We start from the raw sequence: 27881 nt of genomic DNA, 5'->3' as shown, positions 1-27881 counted from the left end.
GTCCATCTTTGATCCGTTCTTTTCCTGCTAAAGATAAAAAAAAAATTCTGGCCCCATTACCACCTCCAACCGTCAGCACAGTGACGAGACTCACAGACACCCCAGCGCGTGAAAAACCGGAACCCGCGCAAACGGAATCATCATGTTGCCGCGAAAATAAAATAATATTAGATAGACTTCATAAACCTTATTAACTAACCATAAATTAAACTTAACACATTAATTTAATAACAAAACCGCTAAAACGAAACAGCGGTTTCTGGTTTTCTCGTTTCCGGTTTGGCATACGTTCGTAGATTTAAAAAAATAAAAAATAAAAACGACTGGTTGTCCGGTGGATGGACAAGTTTTTATGCCTCTCCTTGTTTGTGGAGAGGAGAGATCGCTCGTCGTCTCTTCCTTGTTTCTCTCTCTAGTTTTGATCGACACCGACACTTAGACTTGGAACAGAGGAAGGGAATTCCAAGAGAGGAATTCCTGTTGTGGTTTGGTGATGGTGGTTGTCCGATGGCTTACGACGCCGGAATTCAAATGTCAAGAGCCGCCGCCGATACGGAGGAATCCACGCTTTCGCCGTCGTTAGATGAAGGTAAGCAGTTGATGGGTTTGTGGGTTTTCTTAGGTTTTGTCTCTTTGTTGCTTGTGTTTGTTGTGGTTTCTGTTAGGGTTTGTCTTGCATTGTGTGGAAGGTTGGTTGGTTGTTGTTTTTTTGTGTGTGTGTGGGATTTTGATAGAAGAATGATATCTTCATTTGTTTCAGTGTTTGATGGGTTCCCCTGTTTTTTATTTATGATTTTTTTTTTTTTTGGTTTTTGTAGTCTTGGGTTTGTTAATTATGAAATTATTGGACGAGTTCTTACTTTTTCTTCGCGAGTTTTGATAAGGAATGAGCTTCATTTGGTGCAGTGATTGATGAATTTCCCTTTTTAATTTGAAATTTTTTTTTTTTTGGTGGGGGGGGGTTGTTAATTATGATATTACTGGACAATTTTATTTTTTAATTTACACTAATTGAGGTGAATTTTGCTCTTTTTTTCAGTTTGGAATTGGAGTTAATGTCGAGGTGCGTTTGTCTATTTGCGTGTTGCATTGGATTTGTTGTGATCATTTTGTGTCGGGGATCTGTCAAATGTCACTCCAATCAGTATGTTGAGAATTTCCAGCCAAAACTTTTTCTTTGGAGTTTCTTTTTGGGGTTTATTTTGTCCGCTTTGTCATTATTGATGAGATGGTATCGTAAAAGTTCGTTCTAGAATTGATTCTTGTGTTCCTGTTTACCAACTTTTTTGACTTCCATGAATTGGAGTTCTTCTTTCCTTTGTGCGGCATATTTTGGAATTTCATACTGTTTACCTTGTTCTGCTCTGTTTCTCTTACCTTTTTATATTCAAATTGTTTGTTGGAGAAGTCCTAATTTTGTGATTGATGCCTACAATGGGAAGTGAAGTGAAGTGAAGGTGTTCTTTGTTTCTGTCTGCATCACATATTTAAAGTAATTGAGTCCTCTATTCATGAGTAGGGCGTCTCTTTCCTGGCATCTTCTTTCCCTGAACTTCTTGTTCATTTATGTTTTAATTTTTAATTCCTACAATAATTTCACTTTTATGTTTTGTTGATACATTTATTGCATAATTAATAGTCTTAAACTCTTAATTATTTGGAGAAACATAGCATGTCGATATTGGATACTCCATGCAACCAGTGGGATTTGGAATTAATTTTTCATTATTTTCCTAAGGTTCAGTGTACTACGTAACTAATGATGTTTTATCAATAAGAAAATGCATTTTTTTTTCTTTCTGTTTTTCTTATTTCAACTAATTTTCTGAGATATAATATGCTCGAGTCTTGTCATAGACCCTGCCATGCTGAGAATTGATGTTTGCTAAAGTCAGTTTGTTGACTATATTCTATTATATGAGTACTGCCTAGTTAATTCCATGGCTTAATTGATCATGTTTTTTCCTTATCGTTTCTAATTCCATGCCTTAATTGATCAATCCTTTTTTCTTATTGTTTCAATCGAACTTACAGAAGCATATAGGAAACAGAAAAAAAAGTGACGGAAAATGAAAAGCATTTTGCTAGCCTGCATTGCATAGCATCCAGTTGATTCTCTTGGCATTGTTCTCCTTTACAATTTTGGTTTTCCTCCACTGCACAAGTAAATAACTTGTGTTGATGCATGATTGGTTAATTTTCTTTCAGTTTATGATTTTTTAACTCAGTTTTAGTGTTATCACAGATGCAATGTGGAAAATGAATTTGAGAGCGAGTGAAACTATGGAATCTGGTCCGTTTCCTGAGCGTTCGGGGGAGCCAGACTGTGCTTATTACCTCAGGACTGGTCTGTGTAGATTTGGAATGACATGTCGATTTAATCATCCTCCTAACAGGAAGCTGGTAAACACTGCAGCCTGTTTCGTCCATCTTATGGCTCGTGGTTTTTATCCAGTCAACTCGAAGTTAAGAACATGCCAGTAAGATAATGTTTGTACCTTGACAACTAGGGTCATATCTGATCACAGAGCATTTACGTAAAGGTTGGTGCTTGAAGATATACTGCATAATTAAGCCCCATTATAAACATAAACTTCACCAAACTAATACATTTATATTCGCATTATTTGTAAGTTCACTTTTTGTTCTTAATCACCTTTTTCCTTTTTTATTCATTTAGATAATTATCCAAATTCCAGAAATGGCCATTCAGTTTGTCAGTTGTTTCCTTAGTTTCTCCATTTGTTTCTATTCTAATTTCTTTGGGCAGCAAGTAAGATATAAACATCTAAGAAATCAACTTAATTAGAACTCCAATGAAGAATGCAGAAATGAGTAATGTAGAGCGAAAGCTGGCATCTGTGTTGCTTCCATTTATTATTAAAATAGTTATTTTAAAAGCGATCTTTTCAATCTTGTTTTGTACATACATGTTTGTCCCATTTTACTCGTAGTATCTTGCATTCTGATCCATGGAAGCTTTCAGTCTCATGGTTCTTTTGATTTTGTATGTAGTCCATAGAGTTATATTAAATTAAGTTATAGAGTTATATTAAAATTAATGGATTTGAGTGCTTCCTGTTAATATTCAGGCTGTTGCAGCTGCAAGGATTAGAGGAGGTTACCCCGAAAGAATAGGGCAACCTGAATGTCAGGTACCATTTCTCATGGTTATGGTAATTTCTTATTGTTAGACATGCCTAATACTTGTCAAGATGAACTTGAGCCGAGCAGTTTAATTAACGCTCAGGTTATGAGGTTAGAAATCTTTTCTTCCCTTTTGCTCAACTTAGCATCTGTTTGTTGTGATGTAAACAGAAATATTACCATTAAAAGTAGTTGTTGCCATATCACTATCCAAAATTATCTGTTTAGTCAGAATTATGACTTACAAATGTCTTTTTTTATTTATTTAAATTTTTTTGGGGGAGTTGATGGGGAAATTTTTTTGTCAGTTTTTCTAGATTAGTAGAGTAAATTTTTTTTGAGTTTTTTTTTCTTTTCTTTTTTTAATCCTCTGCCTGTATTATATAAATGCATCGAAATGATGGGTCTATTAGTTGTGATATTACCCCTATTTTTCAGTAAATATTTTACATTGGCACACACACAGCAGAAATCTGCTTTCATAAAATAACAAACCTGCTGCTCCTTTTTCCTGGCTTTTGAAAATATGAAGGGGCTACTAAGGATCACTTTGCTAGCATCATGAAAAACATATATCTTAAATGCTAATTTTCATATTGAATTTTCTAAATTTGATATCACCATTCAACTTACACTCCACATCTTTTTGTTGGTGGTTCTTGGCTTGCGGTCATTGTTAACTTGTCAATGGTTGAGGATGTAACATCTTGCTTTCACTTGTTTACCAGTATTATTTGAAGACGGGAATGTGCAAATTTGGAGCCACATGCAAGTTTCATCATCCTAGAGACAAGGCTGGGATCGCTGGAATAGTTCCATTAAATTTCTTGGGTTATCCACTCCGCCCGGTCTGTAATTACTGTTCATATTCTGATGCCTTTCTGGTTTCATTTAGCTATCAGCAGTTTGGTGCATATCCTCTTCTATTATTTCCTTTTTCTTCCATATGTAAATGTTTTCTGCTTGGATGAGAACGCATTTCCTGATTTCATTTTATTCCCTGCAGAACGAGGAGGAGTGTGCTTATTATTTAAGAACTGGACAATGTAAGTTTGGGAGCACTTGTAAATTCCACCATCCTCAACCATCTAGCACAATGGTTTCATTGCGAGGTTCTCCGGTTTATCCTCCTGTACATTCCCCTACAACTCCTGGTCAGCAGTCTTATCCTGGTGGAATGACAAATTGGCCCCCGTCCAGGGCCTCTTTTATTCCAACCCCCCGGTGGCAAGGTCCTTCCAGTTATGCTCAATTGATTCTACCTCAGGGTGTCGTACCAGTTCCAAGCTGGAATGCTTATAGTGTAAGTCTGTTCTGATCTCTCTAATCTTTTGCCTTATGGAATTGACTTGATCTCTATGTGCACTGCTGCTTTTCCTATGTTTGCATAGTTTATCTCTTAGGGCAATGGAGGTAGTAATGTGTTGCTATTGATCATAGTTGGCGTCCAGGTGCCTTGGTTGCCTTGCGTCCAGGCCTCCTACAACGCCTTGGGTTGCCTAGATGCCGTGACAACTATGCTATTGTTATTTTTATTGCCTCCCCTTCTTCCTCTGGATGATGTTACTCTTCTCGTTTCAACAATGGTGACAAAAATTGGATGGGGTTTGAGAAGTTTTTATAAGAGAACAATTAGGATATGAGGGTCTCTTACCTTTTTGCTTTCACAGGAAAAAAAAGAGGATCTTAAGCCTTCTTGCTAAGTGTTTCCTGATTTTTTCTTATTGTTAGGTGCTAGGTGATTAGGGACTTGTCTGGGTAATTTGTTTCAGAAGTCCCTTAATTTGTGAATATCTAAAAAAAGTCTTTGATAGAATAAAACAGGTCACAACAGAAAGGATTTGGGTTTTTGGTCTCAAGTTTACTTCTTTCTCATTCTCTCTTCTTCTAATCATCTCCGTTTCTTTTTCTTATAATATTTCCATGCATAAGTAGCTCCTATCACCAGGGTACTTTGACTAGACTGGTTTTTTAGCAGTCTCAAATGTTACTACAAGGATCTGCAGTAATTGAATGGAGGCTACCTGGATAGTATATCTTGGATAAGTTTGAGATTACAGACTAAAAGTACTTAAGAAGCTTACCAGTTAATATTTGAAAGAGTGACACAGGACAAGTTAGGTGTGCTGTCGGTACGGCCTCTTCTAAGAGTGGGGTTTTGGTGAATGGAAACTAAGGGTTATGAGGTTTGGGTTTTTAATTTTGCCTTGGATCTCAGTGGAAGTTTGGTGTTGGAGATTTGGAAAGTTTGAAATGGAAAGAATAATCAATAACCTAAAGAAGAGATTTCTAAAATCTACTTGATATATTAAAGGGTGTGGACAACCTGTTATGGGAATAATATAGGGCAAAGAAGGCTTAAGTAAAGGGAAATAAATGAAACTTGCCTAAATTAAACTAAAAATCGTTTCTATGAAAAAAAAAAGGTTTCTGAAGTAGTTCTACCTGATTGAAAGATAGTAAAATGATTCTCTTGAATCGAGAAATATATCAACGGAGCAAAGAAACTTGATCTAGAATGGAAAAAAGTAAAGATTCTTGAATTAAAGATATTAAAGATCTATGAAGGAATACTTTGGTAAATTAATTCTTCAATTATTTCCTGATATGGACCTACAAAACAGATCTGTTGTCAATGTATTATTAACTAATATACCTCGACAGGCCCAGAAATTTGAGTTCTCCATTAGGAGCTTTTGCAATCACCTGTAGATGCCAATCATAAAGGGGTCAAGTTTTTTTTTTTTTTGTGTGTTTTATATTTCTCATGACTAGAAGTCTAGAATACTAGATGCTTTGCTAGTGAATTATAACAGCATACAATACTAACTGGTGTCTATATCCAACCTAAGTGCCTCTGTCAGCCAGGAAAGCATGTTGTAGACCTACCTTACCTAACATCTGACAGGATGGTCTGAGAAATTTGTTTCTTCAATGCTCTGCCAAACATGATTCCCATGCATCAGTAAGACAGTCCCAATTAATGTCTTTGAAAATCACTCCTGCGCCTCTTCTTTTGCTATGCTGCAGTCTGCAGAAACCACCTGAAGATTCTTTTTTGTTCAACATTCAGGTGGAAGTATCCATTGATTAAGAGATTTTAATGCAACCAAGTGAGGTTCTTGAAAGTTTTCAGCCATGTTATTCCTCAAATCCGCATATTTCTTTAAAATACACATGAAAACTGCCACTGGATCCCCCCCCCTCTTATATATATATATATATTTTTTTTTGGGGGGTGGGGGTGGGGATGACTGATTTATTTCAACTCCTCTCTTTAGCAAATGTCATTTCATGAGTCTATTGAGACAGTAAGTGAGACAGTAATTCAACTGAACTGACTCCTTATCTTCCAGTCTGCTTCTAATATGTGAAGCAGTCCATAATTTCTCACAAATGAACTGTCAAATAACAAATGACATGGTGTTATTAAGATCCTATAGAAGTTTAATAGAATTGGAAGATTGCATAATCCATGTTTGGGAGTGTGAAGAATGGAAATGCTTTTCATAGGAAAGAATGTTGGATGGACAGGAGGCTGATACCAGCATAGGAGGTTCCAATTATTTTATGGGCATAGTATTCATCTAGTCTAGTGGAGTTGTTAAAAAATTATTTTGCAGTTTGTTGTTGAATCAAAGGGAAGACATGCTCGCGAAACTTTCGGTGTACTCCTTATTTAGTCCCTGTCATAGACTTATAATTGGTTGGCTGTCAGAGGTTATACCATGTACTCTAGAAGCATGAGCCCAAATATAAAATGCAGTCAAAGTTGCAAGCATGGGTCCTCTCAAATTGTTTTTGCTAAAAAATAAATTTTATCGAGAAATGAAAAGGAAGACACTAGTAATTATGTAGGGAGTATAAATTGCCTTGGGAATGTTCATAAAATAGAACTTCAATTCTTTAGCGACTAATAATACACTGTTTTATCCTTATCGCAAAGACTCCACGAAGAATTCTTTATTCAGAGGTATAAATAATAAAAGATCTGGAAAAAATTGCAGTCTTAATTTAACCTGACTTTCTCAAACAAGCTGAGTTGAAAAATAATATTGTTAACTAAATTAATGAGTATGAGCTTTTAAACTGGAAGATTAAACTCACCAAGAAAATGAGCATACTTTGTTCTGGGGCCTATGGGCACTTCTTTTCAATATAGGGATTGCTTAATCTCTTATCTCTTGGTGTTTATATAGTTGGGCAAAAAGCATTTGCAAGAGTTACAAAAGCCAGGATGGACAGGAAATGGTGGAGGGCCGGTTAGGAGAAGAGAATAGTTGTAGAGGAAGGGAAAGGAGATCACACAATCACATGCTCTCAAAGAGAAACTCAAAATTCTATTTAATTCACCATGCCCATTGTTGGGTTACATGCTGCAAGTGTTTAAAGAAGAAAATAATATTAATCCTACTTAAACTATGAAACTGAAATAAACTCTAACTCCTACGTACTCAACTCAAAATAAAAGACTGAAGTAAATAAACTACTAAATAACTAAACTAATTCCAACCCTTGTTGGACCAAAAACCATTGGACCGATTCTGTTTGAGTTTGGGTCTCCAAATCCTATAATGCCGGTCCAACCAGCCAAGTGATACTGCATCAAGAAGCTGCCATATGGCAGCATTTTATCCAGAATTTATGAAAAACAATGGCATTCCATTTTGAAAAAAAGATGAAATGGGAACTCCTTTGAATCTTGTCATGAACTGAACAAATATGCTTAAATAATAATTCTAATTCTCTGGCACGCCCGTTCTTGAAGATTCTCTGTTACTGAAAATCCTTAATTGAAAATTTTCGGTAAAACTATTAAAAGTTCCTTGCATCTTCAACCAAGCATTGAGTGAAATACAGTTGTGTACCATGAGAAAGATTCTTGCTAGGTGAATCATTTTACTTTTACTATGCTTATTGGTATCTAAAGTTTATTTATTGCTTTCTTATGTGAATGTGAAGTGGAAGGCCATGTCTGTGCTAGGAATTTATCTTGTTTATGTTAAGGTGGTCTTCCTTATAGGGCCAGCTTGGTTCAGTTTCATCCTCAGAGAGCCTGCAGCAAACAGTGGGAACCAGTCAGTTTTATGGGAGTTCTCGCCAAAATGATGCAAGTGCAGGAGCACAAGGGATATTTCCTTCCTACCGTTCCGGCTCTGTTCCTGTGGGGCTGTATTCTTTGCAGAGGGAGAATGTATTTCCTGAGAGACCCGACCAACCTGAATGCCAGTTCTACATGAAGACTGGGGATTGTAAGTTTGGTTCAGTCTGCAGGTTCCATCATCCCAGAGAGAGACAGATTCCAGTTCCAGACTGTATGTTGAGTCCTTTGGGCCTTCCTTTACGACCGGTGAGTTGTGCCTCCAATGTTCAATTTTATGGTTCTGTGCATGTATTTGACATCTATGAAAGAAAAAGAAAGTGCCAAGTTGCTTTGTCCTCCATTTGGAGGAGTCATCACATCTTGGTAGTTCTTAACCTGAACATTATCTAAGGGATCTTACAGTCACCTGCATCAATTGTTTTCCTTATCTTCCCTGCTACTACAAAATTCACGGACTAATAGCCAAACACTGTATTGCATGCCTATCAATTCCACACTAACATGCATACGCATTTGTGAATGTTTTCAACTCTGTGAACTCCCTTGCCTGAGACTAGCTAGAGCACAATTCTAATTTCTTTAAACCAAAAGAAACCTACTATGTGGATCTGGATTAACTTCCTAACAGAAACAACTCAAATGATGGGAAATAAATAATTAATATGGGTGATCCTGCTTTGGTTGGAGCGCAGGGAGGGGGATGGCGTTCTTTCTTGAGGTCTATTCTTGGCATCGTGGCCTGTTTGTATATCCTTTCTTATAAAGTTTCTTAGATGCTGATTAAATAAAATAAAAAACAGAAAAGAAAAATATGACAATAACTAAAACTGGTTTAGATTAGTTAATTTATCCTAAACGGACTTCTAAAGTATAACTAAGATTTGTTTGGTAAAAGAAAAGCATAATTTAAACTAGGAAACTATTGAGTGAGAAAATGATTCAACTCATCAGCCTAATTCAACCAAGACTCAAATTTCTTTCCTTTTTTTGTCCCTCTTTGGGGATTTTTTTTGTTGGGGGGTGGGGTGTGGGGTTGATGCAGGTTCATCACAGAGATTGGCTTATTTCTTTAGAAATAGGCCTAGGGTTGGGTTATAGACATGTTGGGCCTTTGTTCCCAAGGGTTTTCTCTGTATTAGGCCACTTTAATGAGGCTAAATTAGGGGTATATAGGTTGCATACGGGATTAGCCCAATACTTAGTTTATTTTTATGTTTTTTAATTGAACCGGTTCAAATTGGTTGCATCCAATTGGTTCAATTTAAGTGATCATGTGACTTGGTTAAGTGGTCATGTGACAACTTAAGTGGTCATGTGATGTAAGTTGGGCTGGATTAGGATTCTACAAGTCCAGCCATGGTTTGAGTCTATTTCCTTTAGTATTCTAGTTTCTTAGTCAGTTTAAATTACCTAATAGGTTAGGGATAGGGTTAGGACTTTCCTTTTTAGTGTTTAAGTCTATTTTTGAGTCTTCTAGATAAGTTTGTAAGGGAGGCCAGCATTGAATACGAATTTGAGTAATAAAAATATTGTTTTGTTGCTGTCTTTGTTGCTGCTGCTTCTCTCTTCAGAGACTGTCTTGTGAGTTCAGAGACTGTCTTGTGTGTCATATCAAGACCCCCCCTTGTGAGTAATATCAAGGTTGAAGGACTGGAATCCCCAATGACTCCTTGCATCTTGTAGATCGGGAGGTCCTCTCTTAGCTTTTCTTCAATCTGCTACTGTTGGAGATCAGTGTTAATTCAAGTAAGTAGTTTTATAATTCTGCAATTTCATTCCTCGTCTTAATCCTCCACTTAACCCTAATCGATTCCCATAACCCTAGCCTCACTCTAAAATCTGTCCAGCCTTATCCCTCCACTCGATCTCAGTTGCAGCCCAATCTGTCTATCAAAACCCTAAATCCAATTCTGCCCTAAATTGCAGAATTTCGTAACTTAACCAAACCCTAACTTCTTTAAACCAAAATAACCCCCTAGACCTGCCCATTAATACCCTATAAACCCCTTTCCCAAAATCCACCCCTAAACCCTAGATCCTGAAAATACTCCATTTTTACAAGGCCTCTAACTCGAAACCCTAGATTTTCAACTTCATCCAAATCAATCCAAACCTACACCAATAGACCCCTAAAAACCTGCACATCATTACCAAATAAAACCCTAGCTTGAAACCCTAACCCTAACCCTAATTTCGGCTCTATTTAGCCTAAGCTGTCCCAATCGGCCAGCCTTGTTAGGTGAACCCATTCCCCTGGCTCCTAGTGGGATTACTCCTACCTAGGACTACATCAAATTGGTATCAGAGCTATGGCAGAGGAAAGCTCCAACCAAACCTCGAAAGACCCACCTCCAGTCGTTTTTAAGACCCGAGTTTGTCTACCCAATGGGAGCACAGCCATATTAATTGTTGATGAGAGGCGACGTAACAATATTATTTCACAATCCGTGGTGGATATGTTGTCCCAGTCAGGAGAGATTTGCATCATGCCTACAGGTCAAGTCTTTGTTAAATTTGAGTGTTCCTCATACTCTGACGGTGCTTGGTGTAAGCAGGTACCATCTCTAAGGAGCGTTATTACAGTAGGTTGTAATTGGTTGGACAAGCGACAAGGTTGGATTGAACCTGAAAACAACTCGTGTGTCCTACCTGATCGACACCGTCTATACCATTTGTTTACTCTAAAAGGGTTACAACCAAAGGTGACCACTGATGAGTTATAAATCTCCCAACCAACCAGAGGTCACCACGTGGATGTGCCGAGACCGAAGCCCTGAGCTGAGCCGAGCCGAGCCGAGCCCGTCCAAGGCCGGGCCGAACGGTTTACCCGAAAGGAAGCAGCGCTCCATTTTCGACTTGGCCGAGCACATAGGCCGAACACTCAGCCCGCCGAGGACCAGGCCGAGCACACGGTCCGCGGCGCCACGCCTAGTTCAAAGCAAGGAAATGATCTCCCCAACACGGCCAAGTTCCATGGCCGAGGCTCAGGCCTGCCGGGCCCTGAGCCGAGCCCGTACGGGTCGGCCCTAGACCGAGCGTTGAGGTGCCAAGCACAGAGCACTAAAGCCACGGCCGTCAGAGGCCGAGCACCTAGGCCATAGCCATTCGAGGCCGAGCACCCAGGCCACGGCCGCCCAAGGCCGAGCACCGAGGCTGAGTCCTTGATGCAGATTCATCATCAAATAGGGCTTGTTTCATTGGGAATAAGTGTAGGGTTGGGATATATATATGTTGGGCCTTTGTTCCTAAGGGTTTTCTATGTATTAGGCCACTTTAGTGGGCCTGAAATAGGGGTATATAGGTTGCATACGGGATTAGCCCAATAATTAGTTTTTATTTTGTGTTTTTAATTGAATCGGTTTAAATTGGTTGCATCCAATTGGTTCAATTGGTCTAATTTAAGTGAAGTGATCCTATTGGCTAAGAGGTTCTTATATCCTATTGGCTACTAGGGAATCTTCTTTATTTTAAGTAGTTTAAGTTGTTTTAAGTCATTAGGACTCTATTTTGAGTCTATTTGAGTTTCCTAGTTGGTTTAAGTTGCCTAATAGGTTAGGGATAAGGTTAGGCCATTCATTTTTTAATGTCTAAGTCTATTTTTGAGTCTTCTATATAAGTTTGTAAGGGAGGCCAGCATGATACACGAATTTGATTAATGAAAAAGCTTTTGTTTGCTGCCATAGCTGCTGCTCTGCTCTGTTGAGTGAACCTTATGAGTAATATCAATGCTACCTTGTGGGTAATATCAAGGTGAAGGGATTGGTGGACTCCGATCGACATCTTATAGATCGGGAGGTCTTTCTTCTAGTTCTTCAAAGCTGCTACCATTGAAGATTTAATCTTTCAAGTAAGTAGTTTATTAATTCAGCATTTAACCTTCTTCTTCTAATCCTCTAACCTAAGCTCCATCTACTCCTATTATCACCCCTTCCATTAATCCATTAGAACCCTAAAACCCTAAATCCAATTCTGCCCTAAATTACAGAATTTCAAAACTCATCCAAATCCTAACCTTTTTATACCATATTGACCCCCTAGACCTGCCCATTAATACCCTATAAACCCCTTTCCCAATATCCAACCCAAACCCTAGGAATTGACCTAAATCCTAGTGCTGTCCATTCGAACCAGCAACCCCTTTTGTTATTTGATCCTGTTGTTTGGCTCCTAGTAGGTCTCCTACCTATCTAGGACTACATTAGCCCTCCTCCACAGAAGTTACCATAACTCCTCACCGGGGATCACGGTGCCACGTCAGCACCACCCGAGTATCGCGGGATAAGGATCGAGCCACGATCTCGTCACAATACCAAATCACACTCAAATAAGGACTCTTACCTTAGTGAGAGTCCAATCCCGAAAATAACTCTCCACTCCGCCCCACACGGCAGAGCCCTACCAACAGAGGACTCTTACCATACAAGGACTCCTCCAACCGCCTCACCTCATTCTATAAATACTCAGGTATGGAGCTCAAACGCTCCTCACTTTTTACGAGCGGTTACACTGTTGCACTGGAGACCTGACTTGTGCGTCGGAGAGTCCTAGGCCGGAGCTACACCGGCTCTCTTGTGCTCACTCGGTTTTTGCAGGCTCATCCATGGGCGAACCGGGCGACGGAGGTTTTCACACGCAACAGATTTGGCGCCGTCTGTGGGAACGACGTCGACTAGTCATCGTCGTTTCTGCCAATCCAAGGAGCGAAGACAATGGTGGTGCAAACAAGATCAGGACAGCACGGCTCCGCCTCCCGCGGGGATGAGCCGCAACCTGATAGGCAAGCGAGACATTCGCCACCCCCTGAAACGTCGAGGCAAGGCGCGACCGGAAGACCCCCACGAAGGGAAGGAGCGCGGGCGTCGCGGCCAACCCAATTCCCCCGGTGGATGGTGGGAATGGCGGAAGCGTGTTGGACATGACGGCAGAAGGATGACCGAGGGCCGATCCGAACCATCCAGGGCTGAATTTGCCGCTGCCATCACCTGTGCCAGGAAGTTTGGATCCGGAAGCCCCGGCGAACAACCGACAAGTCATGGACGTTCAGCTTCAACTGCTGCACACTAACGAGATGCTGCAACTCTCATGGGACAGATGGCCCAGGGCGGGTTGCTAGGCCAGCCACCAGTCGCACCCCCTTGGCACCAGTGCTCATTGAGGGAAACTTGCAGCAGAATGGTGGTCGGCGTCGGGCCTAGCCAAGCCGAGTAGCGTCGTCTCATCCACCCCGTCAGAAAACTCCTCCCCTGCGTCCCAACAGGAGTGCTCGGTGGGATGAGCAAGAGCATCGTCAGAGCCCGAGGATTGGGCGAGAGATCGAACCAGCGGCATCGGTAGCGAGAAGATCGGTATTTTCAGGCCGGCTCGGAGAGGACGGACAGCCGAGGGCACACCGAGAACAATAGGAGGTAGCCCCTCGGCGCCGAAGCCCGCCTCTCCGAGAAGAGCAGCCGAGAAGCCCCCGCGGGTCCAATTTCCAGGTGGAAAGAAGAATAAGGAGGGGTGATGCTGACCGAGCCGACCATAATGGCCGTCCTCAACGGGACGACCGAGCGAACCGATCCTGAGCTGAAGGATAAAATGGTCGACCTCGGCCGAATGAACAGAACAATTTACACTAGGTGGACGAGCCGAACGATCGAGCACCTGAAACTGAGTTGGAAAAGCGGCTACGAGACTTGGCCGAGCAGGTGGAGGGATTGAAGAAACAGGCGACCCCGAACGCCTATTCCCTGGTCGGACACCCTTATCCTCCCAAGTTCATGACCGCGCCACGATCGGCCGGGTTCAAGCCGCCTCCCTTCGACCGGTATGACGGGACGACCAACCCGACGGATCATATCAACTACTTCAATGCGATGACCATGTACGGGGGAACCGAGATTCTCTTGTCCGGCTTTCCCCGCATCTCTCAAGGGCGCGGTGACCTCATGGTTCTCCTGGTTGCCACCGAACTCCATAACAAGCTTTGCTCAGCTCTGCCGAGCCTTCGTCATGCCCTTCCAGAGTAGCATGAAACACAAGAAGAATCCTTAGACATCAAGGATTTGGATGAGGCCATGGCCCATACTGCGATGAGCAACGGGCTCGTTGACATGGACCTCATCAAGGACTTGGCCCGGAAGCCGACCAAAAGCTTGGCCGAGCTCTTGGAGAGGTGCAATGAGTTTGCAAATATGGCGGAGGTGCTCCAAGCCCGGAAGGGGAATGAAGGTAGAGCCGAGAAGAAAAGGCCGACGACCGATGACCGTAAGGAGGAAAAGCGGTCTAGGATTGATCGTCGAGCCGAGATATCAGACCGAGCTCGGAGCCCCGATTACACCCCACTGAATACCTCGCGCAAGGAGATTTTGATGCAAATACAGGACGGCAGGTACATCCGTCGACCCCGGCCTATGCAAGCCGGGTCATCTCGGAATCCCAACAAGTATTGTCAATTCCACAAGGACACCGGTCACGACACCGAGGATTGTTATCAGCTGAAAAGAGAAATTGAAGAGCTGATAAAAGCGGGGCACCTGAAGCGATATGTCAAAGGAGGCCAAGAAGAACGTGGGGGTCGGCGACCCGAGGATCGCGACAGGAGAAAGGCCGAGCCGAGGACAGATGGCTGATGAGCCGAGCACGACGAGGCCAAAGACGGGACCGAAAAGAAAGATGATGGATCCGGGCCGAGCAGTGACAAGGGAGCCCCCATATACACTATCCTTGGAGGCCCCGAACAAGAATCCATATGGAAGGCCAAGGCGAGTGCTCGGTTCGTAGGGGTCGTGGAGATGCCGAGCAAAAAGCCAAAGTTTGAGGCGACAATCTCCTTCACCGAAGCCGACCTCGAAGGTATATGTTTTCCTCACGATGACGCTTTGGTGGTACAGGTAGAAATTACGAAGAGACCCGTTCATCGGGTATTGGTCGACACGGGGGCATCTGTGGACCTTATGTCGCTCAACGCATACAGGCAATTCGGCTTCGGCGATGATGCACTCAAGCCGGAAGGAACTTCCCTCCATGGGTTCTCGGGGGCCGCTGCTACAATCAAGGGCTCAATCGACTTACTGGTCACATTCGGACAAGCTCCATGTCAAGTGACGACCCAAGTCAAATTCATGGTGGTACGGTCGGTGGTGGCTTTCAACGCCATACTCGGTTGCCCATCACTGACCGCCCTTCAAGCCATTATCTCGCCGACACACTTGAAGATGAAGTTCCCCACGGAGAACGGTATCGGTGAGATTCAAGGTGACCAAAAGAAGGCCCGAGAGTGCTACGCCACCTTCGTCAAGCAAAACAAAGGAAATGTCCGAGGAATGGCATTGTGCGTCAGGCACCTCCCTGAAGACCAGCGAGATGAGCTCACTGAAAGACGCGAAAGACTCGTAGAAGACCTCATCCCATTCTCCCTCAGCAATGAAGATCTAACGAAGACAGTACGACTTTGATCATTGCTGAGCGAAGAACAAAGGAATCGGCTCAGAAACTTCTTCAAGACGAATGCCGACGTCTTCGCCTGGTCAGCCGCCGACATACCAGGCATACCGAGGTACGTAGCCGAGCATCGACTCCATGTGGATCCGAACCGAAAGCCGATCCAACAGAAGAGAAGGAACTATGCTCTCGATCAGCAAGCCGCGATCAGAGAGGAAGTGGAGAAGCTCCAACGGTCAGGGTTCATCCGGGATGAAAAGTTCCCGACTTGGTTGACGAACGTCGTCATGGTTCCCAAGCCGAATAGAAAGTAGAGGATGTGCGTCGACTACACCGACCTCAATAAGGCTTGCCTGAAAGATGAGTACCCGCTGCCTCGGATAGACCTGTTGATAGATGCCACTGTCGGGCACGAGATGCTGAGCTTTATGGATGCGTACTTCGGCTATAATCAAATTCTAATGCACGAAGAGGACGAGTCCTACATGGCTTTCCGAACCGACCAAGAATTTTTGCTACAAGGTCATGCCGTTCGGGTTGAAGAACGCCGGAGCAACGTACCAGCGGTTGGTGAACTACATATTCCGGGCACAAATCGGCAGAAACATGGAAGTCTATGTAGACGACATGTTGGTGAAGAGCTTGAAGGTCGAGCATCATTTGACCGACCTGGAAGAGGCCTTCGGCGTGCTCAGGAAAAACCAAATGAAGCTGAACCCCGCCAAGTGCGCTTTCGGCGTAACCTCGGGGAAATTCCTTGGCTTCATGGTCTCCATTCGGGGCATCGAGGCCAACCCCGCGAAGATCAAGGCCATCCAAGAGATGAACCCTCCGAAGACGATCCGAGAAGTACAAAGGCTGAATGGAAGAGTCGCAGCGCTAGCACGGTTCATGTCGAGGTCGGGCGACAAGTGTCTCCCATTTTTCAAAACTTTGAAGAACATTCGAAGCCCGAAGGATTTCAAGTGGATTGACGAGTGCCAATAAGCTTTTGAAGACCTGAAGAAGTACTTGGAGAATCCACCTCTACTCTCCCGACCCGAGCCTAAAGAAGAACTCCAAGTTTACCTCACCGCGACCCCGGTCGCGGTTAGTGCGGTGCTGGTCAGGGAGGATGGCCGAGCACAAAAGCCCATATACTACATCAGCCACGTCCTTGTCGATGCCGAGATAAGGTACTCCAAGTTCGAGAAGGTGGCCTTCGCCCTAGTAACGGCCGCAAGAAAGTTAAGGCCCTATTTCCAAGCTCATCCGATAGCCGTGATGACGAACCAGCCTCTTAAAAAGATATTGCACAAACCGGATGTGTCAGGCCAGTTGATCGCGTGGGCGGTAGAGCTGAGCAAGTACGACATAAGCTACCAGCCGAGGACGGTGATAAAGGGACAAGCTGTTGCGGGCTTCATAGCGGAATGCACAATACCTGACCCGGGGGAGCGGGAAGCCGAAACCAAAGGGAGAGGCTGAGGCTGAACCCAAGGCTGAACATTCATGGGTCATGAATGTAGACGGCTCGAGTAATTCCACCGAGTATGGAGCTGAGCTGACCTTAGTCAGCCCCGAGGGCTTTTGCGTACAATACGCCCTAAGATTCAAGTTCCCAGCCTCGAACAATGAGGCCGAGTACGAAGCCCTCCTAGCCGGGCTCCGAGTGAGCAAGGCTTTAGGCGTTGAGCGACTCAAAGTCCGAAGTGACTCCCAACTTGTGGTCAACCAAGTCAACGGTGAATACGAGGCTAAAGATGAAAGAATGATGGCATACCTGAGCCGAGCCCGAGCACTGATCTCTGAGCTTAAACACTTTGAGATGACCCGAGTACCAAGGCAAGAAAATGCTGTGGTTGACTCCCTTTCGCGGTTGGCCGAGGCCAACCTCCCAAATCTGAGCCGATCGGTATACATAGAGATTCTTGAGAAGCCCTCCTTACAAGAAGAAAGTGTCAAACATATTGAGGAAGATGGGCCGACCTGGATGGACCTGATCGTCAATTACTTGGAGAATGATAAACTCCCAAAGAATCGCGATGAAGCAAGAAAAGTTAAGATCCGCACCGCGAAGTATGCAATGATCGACGACGTATTATACAAGAGAGCTATCTCGGCCCCTCTCCTTCGGTGCCTCGTACCGAAAGGGGCCGAGTACGCCTTGGCCGAAGTGCACGAAGGAATATGTGGGAGCCATATGGGCGGCCGAGCTCTAGGATATAAGATACTTCGACAAGGGTTCTATTGGCCGAGAATGCAAGAAGAGGCCATAAAGTATGTGAAGACGTGCGAGAAGTGTCAGCTCTTCGCACCAGTGCCGAGCCGACCTTCAACAAAGCTGACCTCTATGCTGAGTCCAATTCCTTTCGCTATGTGGGGAATGAATATACTTGGAGACTTCACCCTGGCTATCGGAAATCGAAAATACGTGGTCGTTGCCATCGACTACTTCACTAAGTGGGTTGAGGCCGAGCCCTTGGCCACCATCATCAAGAAGAGCATGGAGAAATTCTTCCGAGACAAGGTGATCTATCGGTTCGGACTACCCAAAGTGCTCATCACTGACAACGGTGCGCAGTTCAACAATCCGAGCTTCCGAGAGTTCTACAAGCACTTCTACATCGATTTTCGCCCGGTCTCGGTAGCTCATCCACAAGCTAATTGGCAAGTGGAGGTGTCGAACTGAACACTAGCGGGGATCAAAAGAAGATTGGATGAAGCCAAAGGAAGATGGGTGGAAGAGCTGTCGAACGTCCTATGGGCATATCGGACAACCATAAGAACACTGACCGGGGAGAGTCCTTTTCGGCTAGCATATGGAACCGAAGCCCTCACTCCCGTCGAGGTCAAAGCGTCATCATACCGAGTGCTCAACTTTGATGAGAAGACCTACGAGGATGGGCTTAGAGCCAACCTCGACTTTCTCGATGAAGTCCGATAGAACGCCTTGCTTCGGAACACAGCTTACCAACAGAAGACGGCAAAGTACTACGACTCGAGGGTGAAGGAGCGACATTTTCGCCAAGGATACCTCGTCCTTAGAAAGCTCAGCGCGTCCCAACCAAGACAGCAAGGAAAGTTAGCACCAAATTGGGAGGGACCGTACATAGTCTCCAAGCAAATTCGCCCAGGGACGTATCGCTTGCAGACTCCAGGGGGCAAGAAGGTACCGAGGCCTTGGAACTCGGAGAATTTGAAGAAATTTTTTCAGTAAAGTATTTAGCTCGGCTCGGCTTTGACCGAGCACATCCAAATGTACCTGGCCTTAGCCAAACAATTTGATTCAATAAATTGAGTTTCTCCCACATTTACAAACGCATTCTGAGCCTAAAAACGCCGAGTCGTAAGACCAGTCCTCATAGACTGGCCGACGTATGAAGACCGACCCTCATAGGTCGGCAACAAGGTCATAAGACCAGTCCTCATAAACTGGCCGACGTCTGAAGACCGACCCCCATAGGTCGGCGACAAGGTCATAAGACCAGTCCTCATAGACTGGCCGACGTCTGAAGACCGACCCCCATAGGTCGGCGACAAGGTCATAAGACCAGTCCTCATAGACTGGCCGACGTCTGAAGACCGACCCTCATAGGTCGGCAACAAGGTCATAAGACCAGTCCTCATAGACTGGCCGACGTCTGAAGACCGACCCTCACAGGTTGGCAACAAAGCCGTAAGAACAGCCCTTATAGGCAGGCAAATCGAGAAACTTAAACTCCCTCCACGGCCAAGCCAAACAGAGCCTAAAACCAAGCAAAAATTTCTAAGGTATTAAGCTCGGCCGCAAAGGGCGGCTCGGACGCACAGCCATCAGTACGGCAACTGACCCGAGCTGATCACTAGAAATCAAAATGGAAGCTTCCAAAGGATATAAGGTCGAACGAAGATCCTGACCCCAGTCCGATGAAGGACTGAGCCGACCACCCAAGTCTGATGAGGGCATGGCCGAGCGCCCAGGTTGAGCTGACCACCCAAGGCAGCATTGCTAGACGTAGCCGAGTTCCTGACCTCGGCCAGGGGAGCTGCTCAGCCGCGGCGCTCGGGCGAATAGAATAACGTCAACAAAAAGGAAAGAGACAATTGCTGAGCTCATACACTTAGCCAAATTTGGAAGAAAAAATATTTCATTCATTAAAAGCCGAGGAGCTTGGCACGGTTACAAAAAGGAGGGGCTAGTCGGCTCAGTACATAAAAAAAAATAAAAAAAAAAGAGCTGTCAAAACCCCGAGCATGGGGATATGCACATCAATAGAAAAAGAAAAAGTAGAGCTCGGCGGTATCAGGGGAGACCGTAGTAGCAGGGTCCTTGGCGGCTATGTCCTCGGTGGCGTCCTCGGCAAGAGGGGTGAACTCGTCCCGCGGGATGACCTCGGTCAAGCCGACCTGGTCAACCTCCACCTCGACATCTTCGCCCAACTGCTCGACCACGGTGGTCGCGTCGTCGTCGAATTGAGAAAGGTGGAGTGTGGGGTAGGCGGCCTTTATCTCCTTCAGGAGGTCGGCTCGTCCTCCGTCGTAGCCCTCGGCATATAAAGGCATCCTTAGACTATGGCACACCTCCGCGTACTCCGCGGACATGAGGTAGTCGGTCACCGCCTCGGCCCGGGCGTGCTTCAGATCGGCCTCAGACTTCTTTTTGGCCTGGTCGAGCTGACCCCTCAAAGCCTTGGCCTCGTCCATGTGCTTGGCCACCTCCACCTTAAGGCTCTCGACCTAGGCCTCAGCGATTCCGAGCTTCCCGGCAGTCTCACGGCCCGCCAAGACGGCCTCGCGAGCGTCCTCTTTGGCTTTCTTGACCTGAACCTCGAGAGAAGCGTTCGCGGTCAGAAGCCGCTCAAACCGAAGCATGGTCTCCACCGCCTTGGCAAAGCCTTACAAAAAGACATCCGAGCAGAATCAGGCCGAGCCCGTTAAGTCGGACCAATCAGTAGGAACCAAGCAGAAGCTTACCATGTTGAAATCTTGAAACAGGGAGGAGAGGAGCTCGGGATCGGACAACTTCTCGAGCATTTCCTTATCCTTGGGGAGCCGACTTGCGTCGAGCCACTCCTTGGCATGCGCAGCAGACGTCAGAGCAAAGTCCCCTGGGAAAAGATGCCAGTTCGGCCGAAGTGGAATGTTGCTAGCCGAGGTCCTCCCCAAGACCAGCCGAGAAATATCTGTGGGTGAGGCGACCGGCGGAGGGGTACCACCCGTCAGGTTGACGGAGATCCTATGGCGCTTGGAGTCCCTCGGCGGGCTCATCTCGCCCTTTCGACCTTTCCCCTTCCGGGGGGGGCTCATCTGAGCCTTGCCCTTCCCGGCCTCAAGGCTGACCACGGTCTCCGTTGGGCTCGGCAGCACAGCTTTGCCCTTAGGCGCCTTCGAGGTCTCGCCTCGGGATTTCTTCTCGACGGCTTTCCTCCTTCGATCCACGAGAGTCTCAGCCCTGAGCCGAGCCGAGTTCATTGGAGGAACGTTTTCGACAACTGCAAAAGAAAGAAAAAGAGAAATTAGAGCAAGCTAAAAGAAAAATTACAAGTAACGAGCTCGGCTCGGATACCCTACCAGGGGTCAGATTCCATCTTTGAAGAAACCCTTCGTCCAGAAGCTGGAGGACGCCAAAGGGCGGATGCTGACAAATCAGATTGAGCGACGTCAGCTCGTTCTCATTTAGAGGTAGAGCCCTATTGACGTAACCCAGGTGGATCTCCTTCCACTCGGCTCGGAAGGGGCAGTCCGGGATGGAAGCAAAGAAGAACCAGGGCTTCCAATGCTTGTTGGAGGTCGGTGTCCCGACCAGAAATTTGTGGCCGATTAGGGCCTCCCCCTTCCTAGTTCGGCGAGTGAAATAGTTCCACCCCTTCTCCGGCGACTTCTTCAGAAAATAAAGCCTAGAGAAAAGGGCCACGCTCGCAGCTCGGCCCATCTCGCAGAAGAGGACTTGGAAGCCGTACAACGTCAGCCACGAGTTCGGCACCAGCTGACCTGGGGATAGATGGAAGTGGTCTAAAATTTGATCCACCAGGTCGAGTACTGGAAGCCTGAAGGCGTACTTAAACGCAATCTCGGACAAGGCCACCTCGCCAGGCCGAATAAAGCAGGCCATCTCCCCGGGATTGGGGGCTCGGAGCTTGATCTCCTCGGGAATGGCGTAAGTGGCTCTAAGGCGCAGGAGGTCGGCTTAGATGACTGTACTTGAGACTGTGTCGACGCTACTTTCCTCCGGCTCGGGAACGTCGTTGGAAGAATCGACCGAGCCGAACCCCTCTGGAGAAGACCTCTCCTCATCTGACTCACCGTCGTCTATGGAGGACGACCCCGAGCTCTCGGCTCGGTCTTCGTGAACTGGCTGGGCCTCATGGCCGGACTCTGTGGGCAGGGGGACTTCGACGACGTTGGCCTGACGAAGCTTCGCTATAATGAGCTCGTCTGAGGTCGAGCCCAATAGGTCTATTGTTGGGGAGCGAGCAGGGAGCTCTCGGCTCAAACTCGCACCCTCGGCTGCTCTAGCGAACACTTCGCCCACGTGACACGCTGAACACTGGACGAGCTGAAGACGCTGAGCTGGCTGAGCATTCGAAAGCTTGAAACAGTGAAGAATGAATGAAGAAGAGTCTCCCATTTATAGCCTCCGGGCCGAAGTAATCCGACGGCCGAGGAGAGTTCAGCGCGATTCAACGATCCAGATCAAAAGACTATTCGAATTCCTGAGCAATATTATGAGGTCGAGTGACGTGGCACTGACACCCTAACTGTCAGACCGTACAACTTCAAATCGAGGAAGGAAAAGAGCTCGGACTCGGCCTCGGAGGAGAATCGCCAGCAAAAGGAAAGGTCCTACTCATCAAGGCCGAACCGACCCTTAATGAGTGGGGGGCCTGTGATGAGTCATAAATCTCCTAACCAACCAGAGGTTACCACGTGGATGTGCCGAGACTGAAGCCCTGAGCCGAGCCGAGCCGAACCTGTCCAAGGCCGGGCCGAACCTTTCACCCGAAAGGAAGCAGCGCTTCATTTCCGACCTGGTCGAGCACATAGGCCGAGCACTCAACCCGCTGAGGACTGGGCCGAGCATGCGGTGTGGGCTCCACGCCTAGTTCAAAGCAAGGAAATGATCTCCCCAACACGGCCAAATTCCATGGTCGAGGCTCAGGCCTACTGGGCCCTGAGCCGAGCCCGTACGGGTCGGCCCAAGACTGGGTGTTGAGGTGCCAAGCGTCGAGCATTAAAGCCACGGCCGTCAGAGGCCGAGCACCCAGGCCACGACCGTCCGAGGCCGAGCCCTCCTCCACAGAAGCTACCATAACGCCCCACCGGGGCTCACGGTGCCACGTCAGCACCACCCGAGTATCGCGGGATAAGGATCGAGCCACGATCTCGTCACGATACCAAATCACACTCCAATAAGGACTCTTACCTTAGTGAGAGTCCGATCCCGAAAATAACTCTCCACTCTGCCCCGCGCGGAAGAGCCCTACCAACAGAGGACTTTTACCATACAAGGACTCCTCCAACCGCCTCACCTCATTCTATAAATACTCAGGTATGGAGCTCAAACGCTCATCTCACTTTTTACGAGCGGTTACGCTGTTGCACTGGAGACCTGACTTGTGCGTCGGAGAGTCCTAGGCCGGTGCCACACCGGCTCTCTTGCGCTCACTTGGTTTTTTGCAGGCTCATCCGTGGGTGAACCGGGCGACGGAGGTTTTCACACGCAACAACCACGTTGACTGTACAGCCACAGGGACTGCCGAACATGTCAACTCAAACGCAAGTGGCATCGACTGTGTTTGAAGTTTCACCAATGGCGGATGTACCAACAGAAGATTCTACTAAGGCAGTTTGTGTTGGAGAGATTCAAGAACCGATAGATAAAGAAATTCAAGAAAGCTACATCAGTAGTTGAGATCATAATTAAGAAGCTCGGTTATCAAATTGATGTGGAGGTCCAAAACACAATTGTAGAAGATTCTATTGAAGAAGTATACATTGAAGAGAACAAAGTAGACAAAGCTGAAACAGTAGAAGATGAAAAGTTGATTGAGAGCATTCTAAAGGAAAACAATGACCTTCAAGATGTTGTTCTTGAAGAGGTAGAGTTGGTGTCTCATGCATTAGATGAGAAGGTTGCTAACACTGAAGGCTCTATGGACGAGACATTGTGATGCAGATTCATCCCCAAATAGGGCTTGTTTCATTAGAAATAAGTCTAGGGTTGGGTTACATACATGTTGGGCCTTTGATCCCATGAGTTTCTAATGTAATAGGCCACTTTTCCGGGCCTAAAATAGGGGTACATAGGTTGCATACGGGATTAGCCCAATACTTAGTTTTTATTGTGTGTTTTTAATTGAACCAGTTTAAATTGGTTGCATCCAATTGGTTCAATTGGTCTAATTTAAGTGAAGTGATCCTATTGGCTACTAGGGAATCTTCTTTATTTTAAGTAGTTTAAGTTATTTTTAAGTCATTAGGACTCTATTTTGAGTCTATTTGAGTTTCCTAGTCAGTTTAAGTTGCCTAATAGGTTAGGGATAAGGTTAGGCCATTCCTTTTAGTGTCTAAGTCTATTTTTGAGTCTTCTATATAAGTTTGTAAGGGAGGCCAGCATTGAATACGAATTTGATTAATAAAAATTAGCTTTATGCTTGCTGCCTTTGTTGCTGCTTTGCTCCATCGTGAGTGTGCCTTGTGAGTAATATCAAGGTTGAAGGGATTGGTGGATCTCCAATCGACTCCTTGCATTGTGAAGATCGGGAGGGCTGCTACTTAGCTCCTTGCATTGTGAAGATCGGAGACCCCATTGTTCATCTTCAAAGTTGTTGCCATTGAAGACCTGTAACAAGTAAGAAATTCTGCAACTATTCTTCTTCCTTCTAGAAGGTCACATATAAGGTGATTTTCGTGAGAATTCTGCCCAGCCAAATCTAACCATTAGAATCTGCTAAAAATTTGATCAAGTCTTCCTCAAACCCTAAGAGAGACTCGATTCAAATTTCAGCACCATCCACCCGGCTGATTGTCTGAAATTACAGTTTTACCCGTCTCTCCTACTTCTACTAGGAAACCTCCATAACTCCAAATCTGTCCATCAGTTTCAAACCAAACTTTTAGCATACATCCCTTACATCATTGTTGACACTCGATCCAAGTTTCAGCCCCAAACTCCCACTCTAACCCCTTCATCTCCTTGCTCCATTAAAACCCAAACCCAAAACCCTAAAATTCAATTCTGCCCAAAATTACAGAATTTCAAAACTCATCCAAATCCTAACCTTTTTATACCATATTGACCCCCTAGACCTGCCCATTAATACCCTATAAACCCCTTTCCCAATATCCAACCCAAACCCTAGGAATTGACCTAAATCCTAGTGCTGTCTATTCGAACCAGCAGCCCCTTTTGTTATTTGATCCTGTTGTTTGGCTCCTAGTAGGTCTCCTACCTATCTAGGACTACATTACATTGACAGTTGCTGCTGATTCAAAGAAAGAACTCATAGAGTTTGTTATGCCACCATGGTTCTTTGAAGAGCAAGCTCCACGCATTGAAGACTTTATCCCCAATGTTCCTGCCTCATCGGAATTTTGTTTGGGGATGATCAAAGCTGCAGATCACATGCTAATTCCCCCCCCCCCCCATCGCTGCAAAATTTGAGGACGAATTTTTTCAAGTTGGAGAGAGTTAATGCAAGTTCATCATAGAAATTGGCTTATTTCTTTAGAAATAGGCCTAGGGTTGGGTTATATACATGTTGGGCCTTTGTTCCCAAGGGTTTTCTATGTATTAGGCCACTTCAATGAGCCTAAATTAGGGGTATATAGGTTACATACGGGATTAGCCCAATACTTAGTTTATTTTTATGTTTTTTAATTGAACCGGTTCAAATTGGTTGCATCCAATTGGTTCAATTTAAGTGATCATGTGACTTGGTTAAGTGGTCATGTGATGTAAGTTGGGCTGGATTAGGACTCTATAAGTCCAGCCATGTTTTGAGTCTATTTCCTTTAGTATTCTAGTTTCCTAGTTAGTTTAAGTTATCTAATAGGTTAGGGATAGGGTTAGGCCTTTCCTTTTTAGTGTCTAAGTCTATTTTTGAGTCTTCTATATAAGTTTGTAAGGGAGGCCAGCATTGAATACGAATTTGAGTAATAAAAATATTGTTTTGCTGCTGTCTTTGTTGCTGCTGCTTTTCTCTTCAGAGACTGTCTTGTGTGTCATATCAAAACACCCCCTTGTGAGTAATATCAAGGTTGAAGGACTGGAATCCCCAGTGACTCCTTACATCTTGTAGATCGGGAGGTCCTCTCTTAGCTTTTCTTCAATCTGCTACTGTTGGAGATCAGTGTTAATTCAAGTAAGTAGTTTTATAATTCTGCAATTTCATTCCTCTTCTTAATCCTCCGCTTAACCCTAATTGATTCCCATAACCCTAGCCTCACTCTAAAATCTGTCCAGCCTTATCCCTCCACTTGATCTCAGTTGCAGCCCAATCTGTCCATCAAAACCCTAAATCCAATTCTGCCCTAAATTGCAGAATTTCGTAACTCATCCAAACCCTAACTTCTTTAAACCAAAATAACCCCCTAGACCTGCCCATTAATACCCTATAAACCCCTTTCCCAAAATCCACCCCTAAACCCTAGATCCTGAAAATACTCCATTTTTACAAGGCCTCTAACCCGAAACCCTAGATTTCCAACTTCATCCGAATCCATCCAAACCTACACCAATAGACCCCTAAAAACCTGCACATCATTACCAAATAAAACCCTAGCTTGAAACTCTAACCCTAACCCTAATTTCGGCCCTATTTAGCCTAAGCTGTCCCAATCGGCCAGCCTTGTTAGGTGAACCCATTCCCCTGGCTCCTCTTGGGATTACTCCTACCTAGGACTACATCAGGGGGGGGTGGAACTCATCCAAGGCACTGATTAGAAGCAAAACACCAGTTTAGAAACACCTATAGTGTATAATTTTGTCAATTGTTGCTGAATTCATGTAAGAGTGAGTATCAAAGGAAAAGAAAAAACAATCGTGTTTGTTTTAGTTGCTTGATCTTGGGCATGTTGGATGGGTAATATAGTCAGTTTTTGGACATTACTGGAATCAATGCATGTGGATACTTCTTAAAGTTGCAGTCTAAATGAAGGTTACAGTTTTAGGCCCGCATCACTGAAACTCTCATCCTGGCTTTTGCCATGTTTCGTTGGAACAGGAGGTGATTGACAATTTTTGTAGGGTTCTCCCTCTTAGGATCCAAAATATATTCCTACATCTGTTCCATAATCTGAACTCATTTACTTCTGTATCATTTGTTGCACCATTGAATGTTGTCTATAAGTTCTACTTATTGTTATTTCTTTCTGTAGTTAAGTAATTATATTCAATCAGAAATGGGAAAACATACCAGTGTACAACAACAACAACAACAGCATAGCCTTATCCCAAGTAAATGGGGGAAGAAATGAGTAATTAGATATGTGCACCAACTTACATATTCCTAGCTGTGGCAATGTGCAAAAAGCATGATTTATAAAACCAAAGTGGTCATCAAGAATTTTTACCATTTTGAAAAACAACTGGTAATCAGGAATTAATTTGTTGCCATTGATCCCCAGTGGATGCTGTGCTATTTCATATGCCAGGGATGCTACTTCATTCTGCTTTATACTTTATATTAATGCCCCTGTTCTATATTTTTTGACAGGGAGAACCCTTGTGCATGTTTTATTCGCGCTATAGTATCTGCAAGTTTGGCCCAAATTGCAAGTTTGACCATCCTGTGGGACCCACACCATACAATATTTCTACATCATCCTCATCTGATGTACCAGTTCGCCGCTTGTTAGGATCATCTTCAGGAATTTCTGCATTACCTTTGTCATCTGAAGGGCCTGCTGAAGCAGGGTCTGGAAAGTCGAGGCGACTTTCGCTTTCAGAAACACGGCAAATGCCTTCTGGTGACGAAAACATTGATGCAGAAGGATCACACACCACCTCAAGCCTTCGACCAGCTGCTTCCTTTCCTTAATTCTTGGAGGATAGAGTGATGTAAATTGAACACTCATTGCTGGAGATGTACAGAATTCATGTTGAGTCGAATCTATGCGTCAGAATATGCATTTTTACTTGACAGAAAATTTGAGAATCACATTGCAGCATCATGTAAATGTGCACATAATGCCATGTCTGGAAAAAGTAAATGGAAAATGAAGAGGAATTCTGACCATAGCATCA

At 44.8% G+C, this 27881-nt stretch overlaps 1 protein-coding gene across 3 annotated transcripts; it reads left to right on the top strand.

Moving 5' to 3' along the window:
- The first annotated feature begins 292 nt into the window (after nucleotides 1-292).
- On the top strand, nucleotides 293-27881 carry LOC122669399 (zinc finger CCCH domain-containing protein ZFN-like). 3 transcript variants are annotated; one of them, XM_043866157.1, is made up of 7 exons: nucleotides 293-589; nucleotides 2246-2403; nucleotides 3093-3155; nucleotides 3876-3995; nucleotides 4154-4450; nucleotides 8177-8497; nucleotides 27352-27881. In XM_043866157.1, exons 1-7 carry the CDS (start codon nucleotides 508-510, stop codon nucleotides 27673-27675), a joined length of 1365 nt encoding a protein of 454 aa, XP_043722092.1. In that variant the 5' UTR covers nucleotides 293-507; the 3' UTR covers nucleotides 27676-27881. The 3 variants fall into 3 exon arrangements, with proteins under 3 accessions (XP_043722092.1, XP_043722093.1, XP_043722091.1); XM_043866158.1 differs by having other exon boundaries at nucleotides 294-589; nucleotides 2235-2403; nucleotides 8171-8497; XM_043866156.1 differs by having other exon boundaries at nucleotides 295-589; nucleotides 8171-8497.

This window comes from Telopea speciosissima, chromosome 7 (genome assembly GCF_018873765.1).
Source record: "Telopea speciosissima isolate NSW1024214 ecotype Mountain lineage chromosome 7, Tspe_v1, whole genome shotgun sequence".
Taxonomy (NCBI): domain Eukaryota; kingdom Viridiplantae; phylum Streptophyta; class Magnoliopsida; order Proteales; family Proteaceae; genus Telopea; species Telopea speciosissima.
Note: the sequence above shows the minus strand (reverse complement) of the source record. Positions and strands in the feature narration are given on the sequence as shown.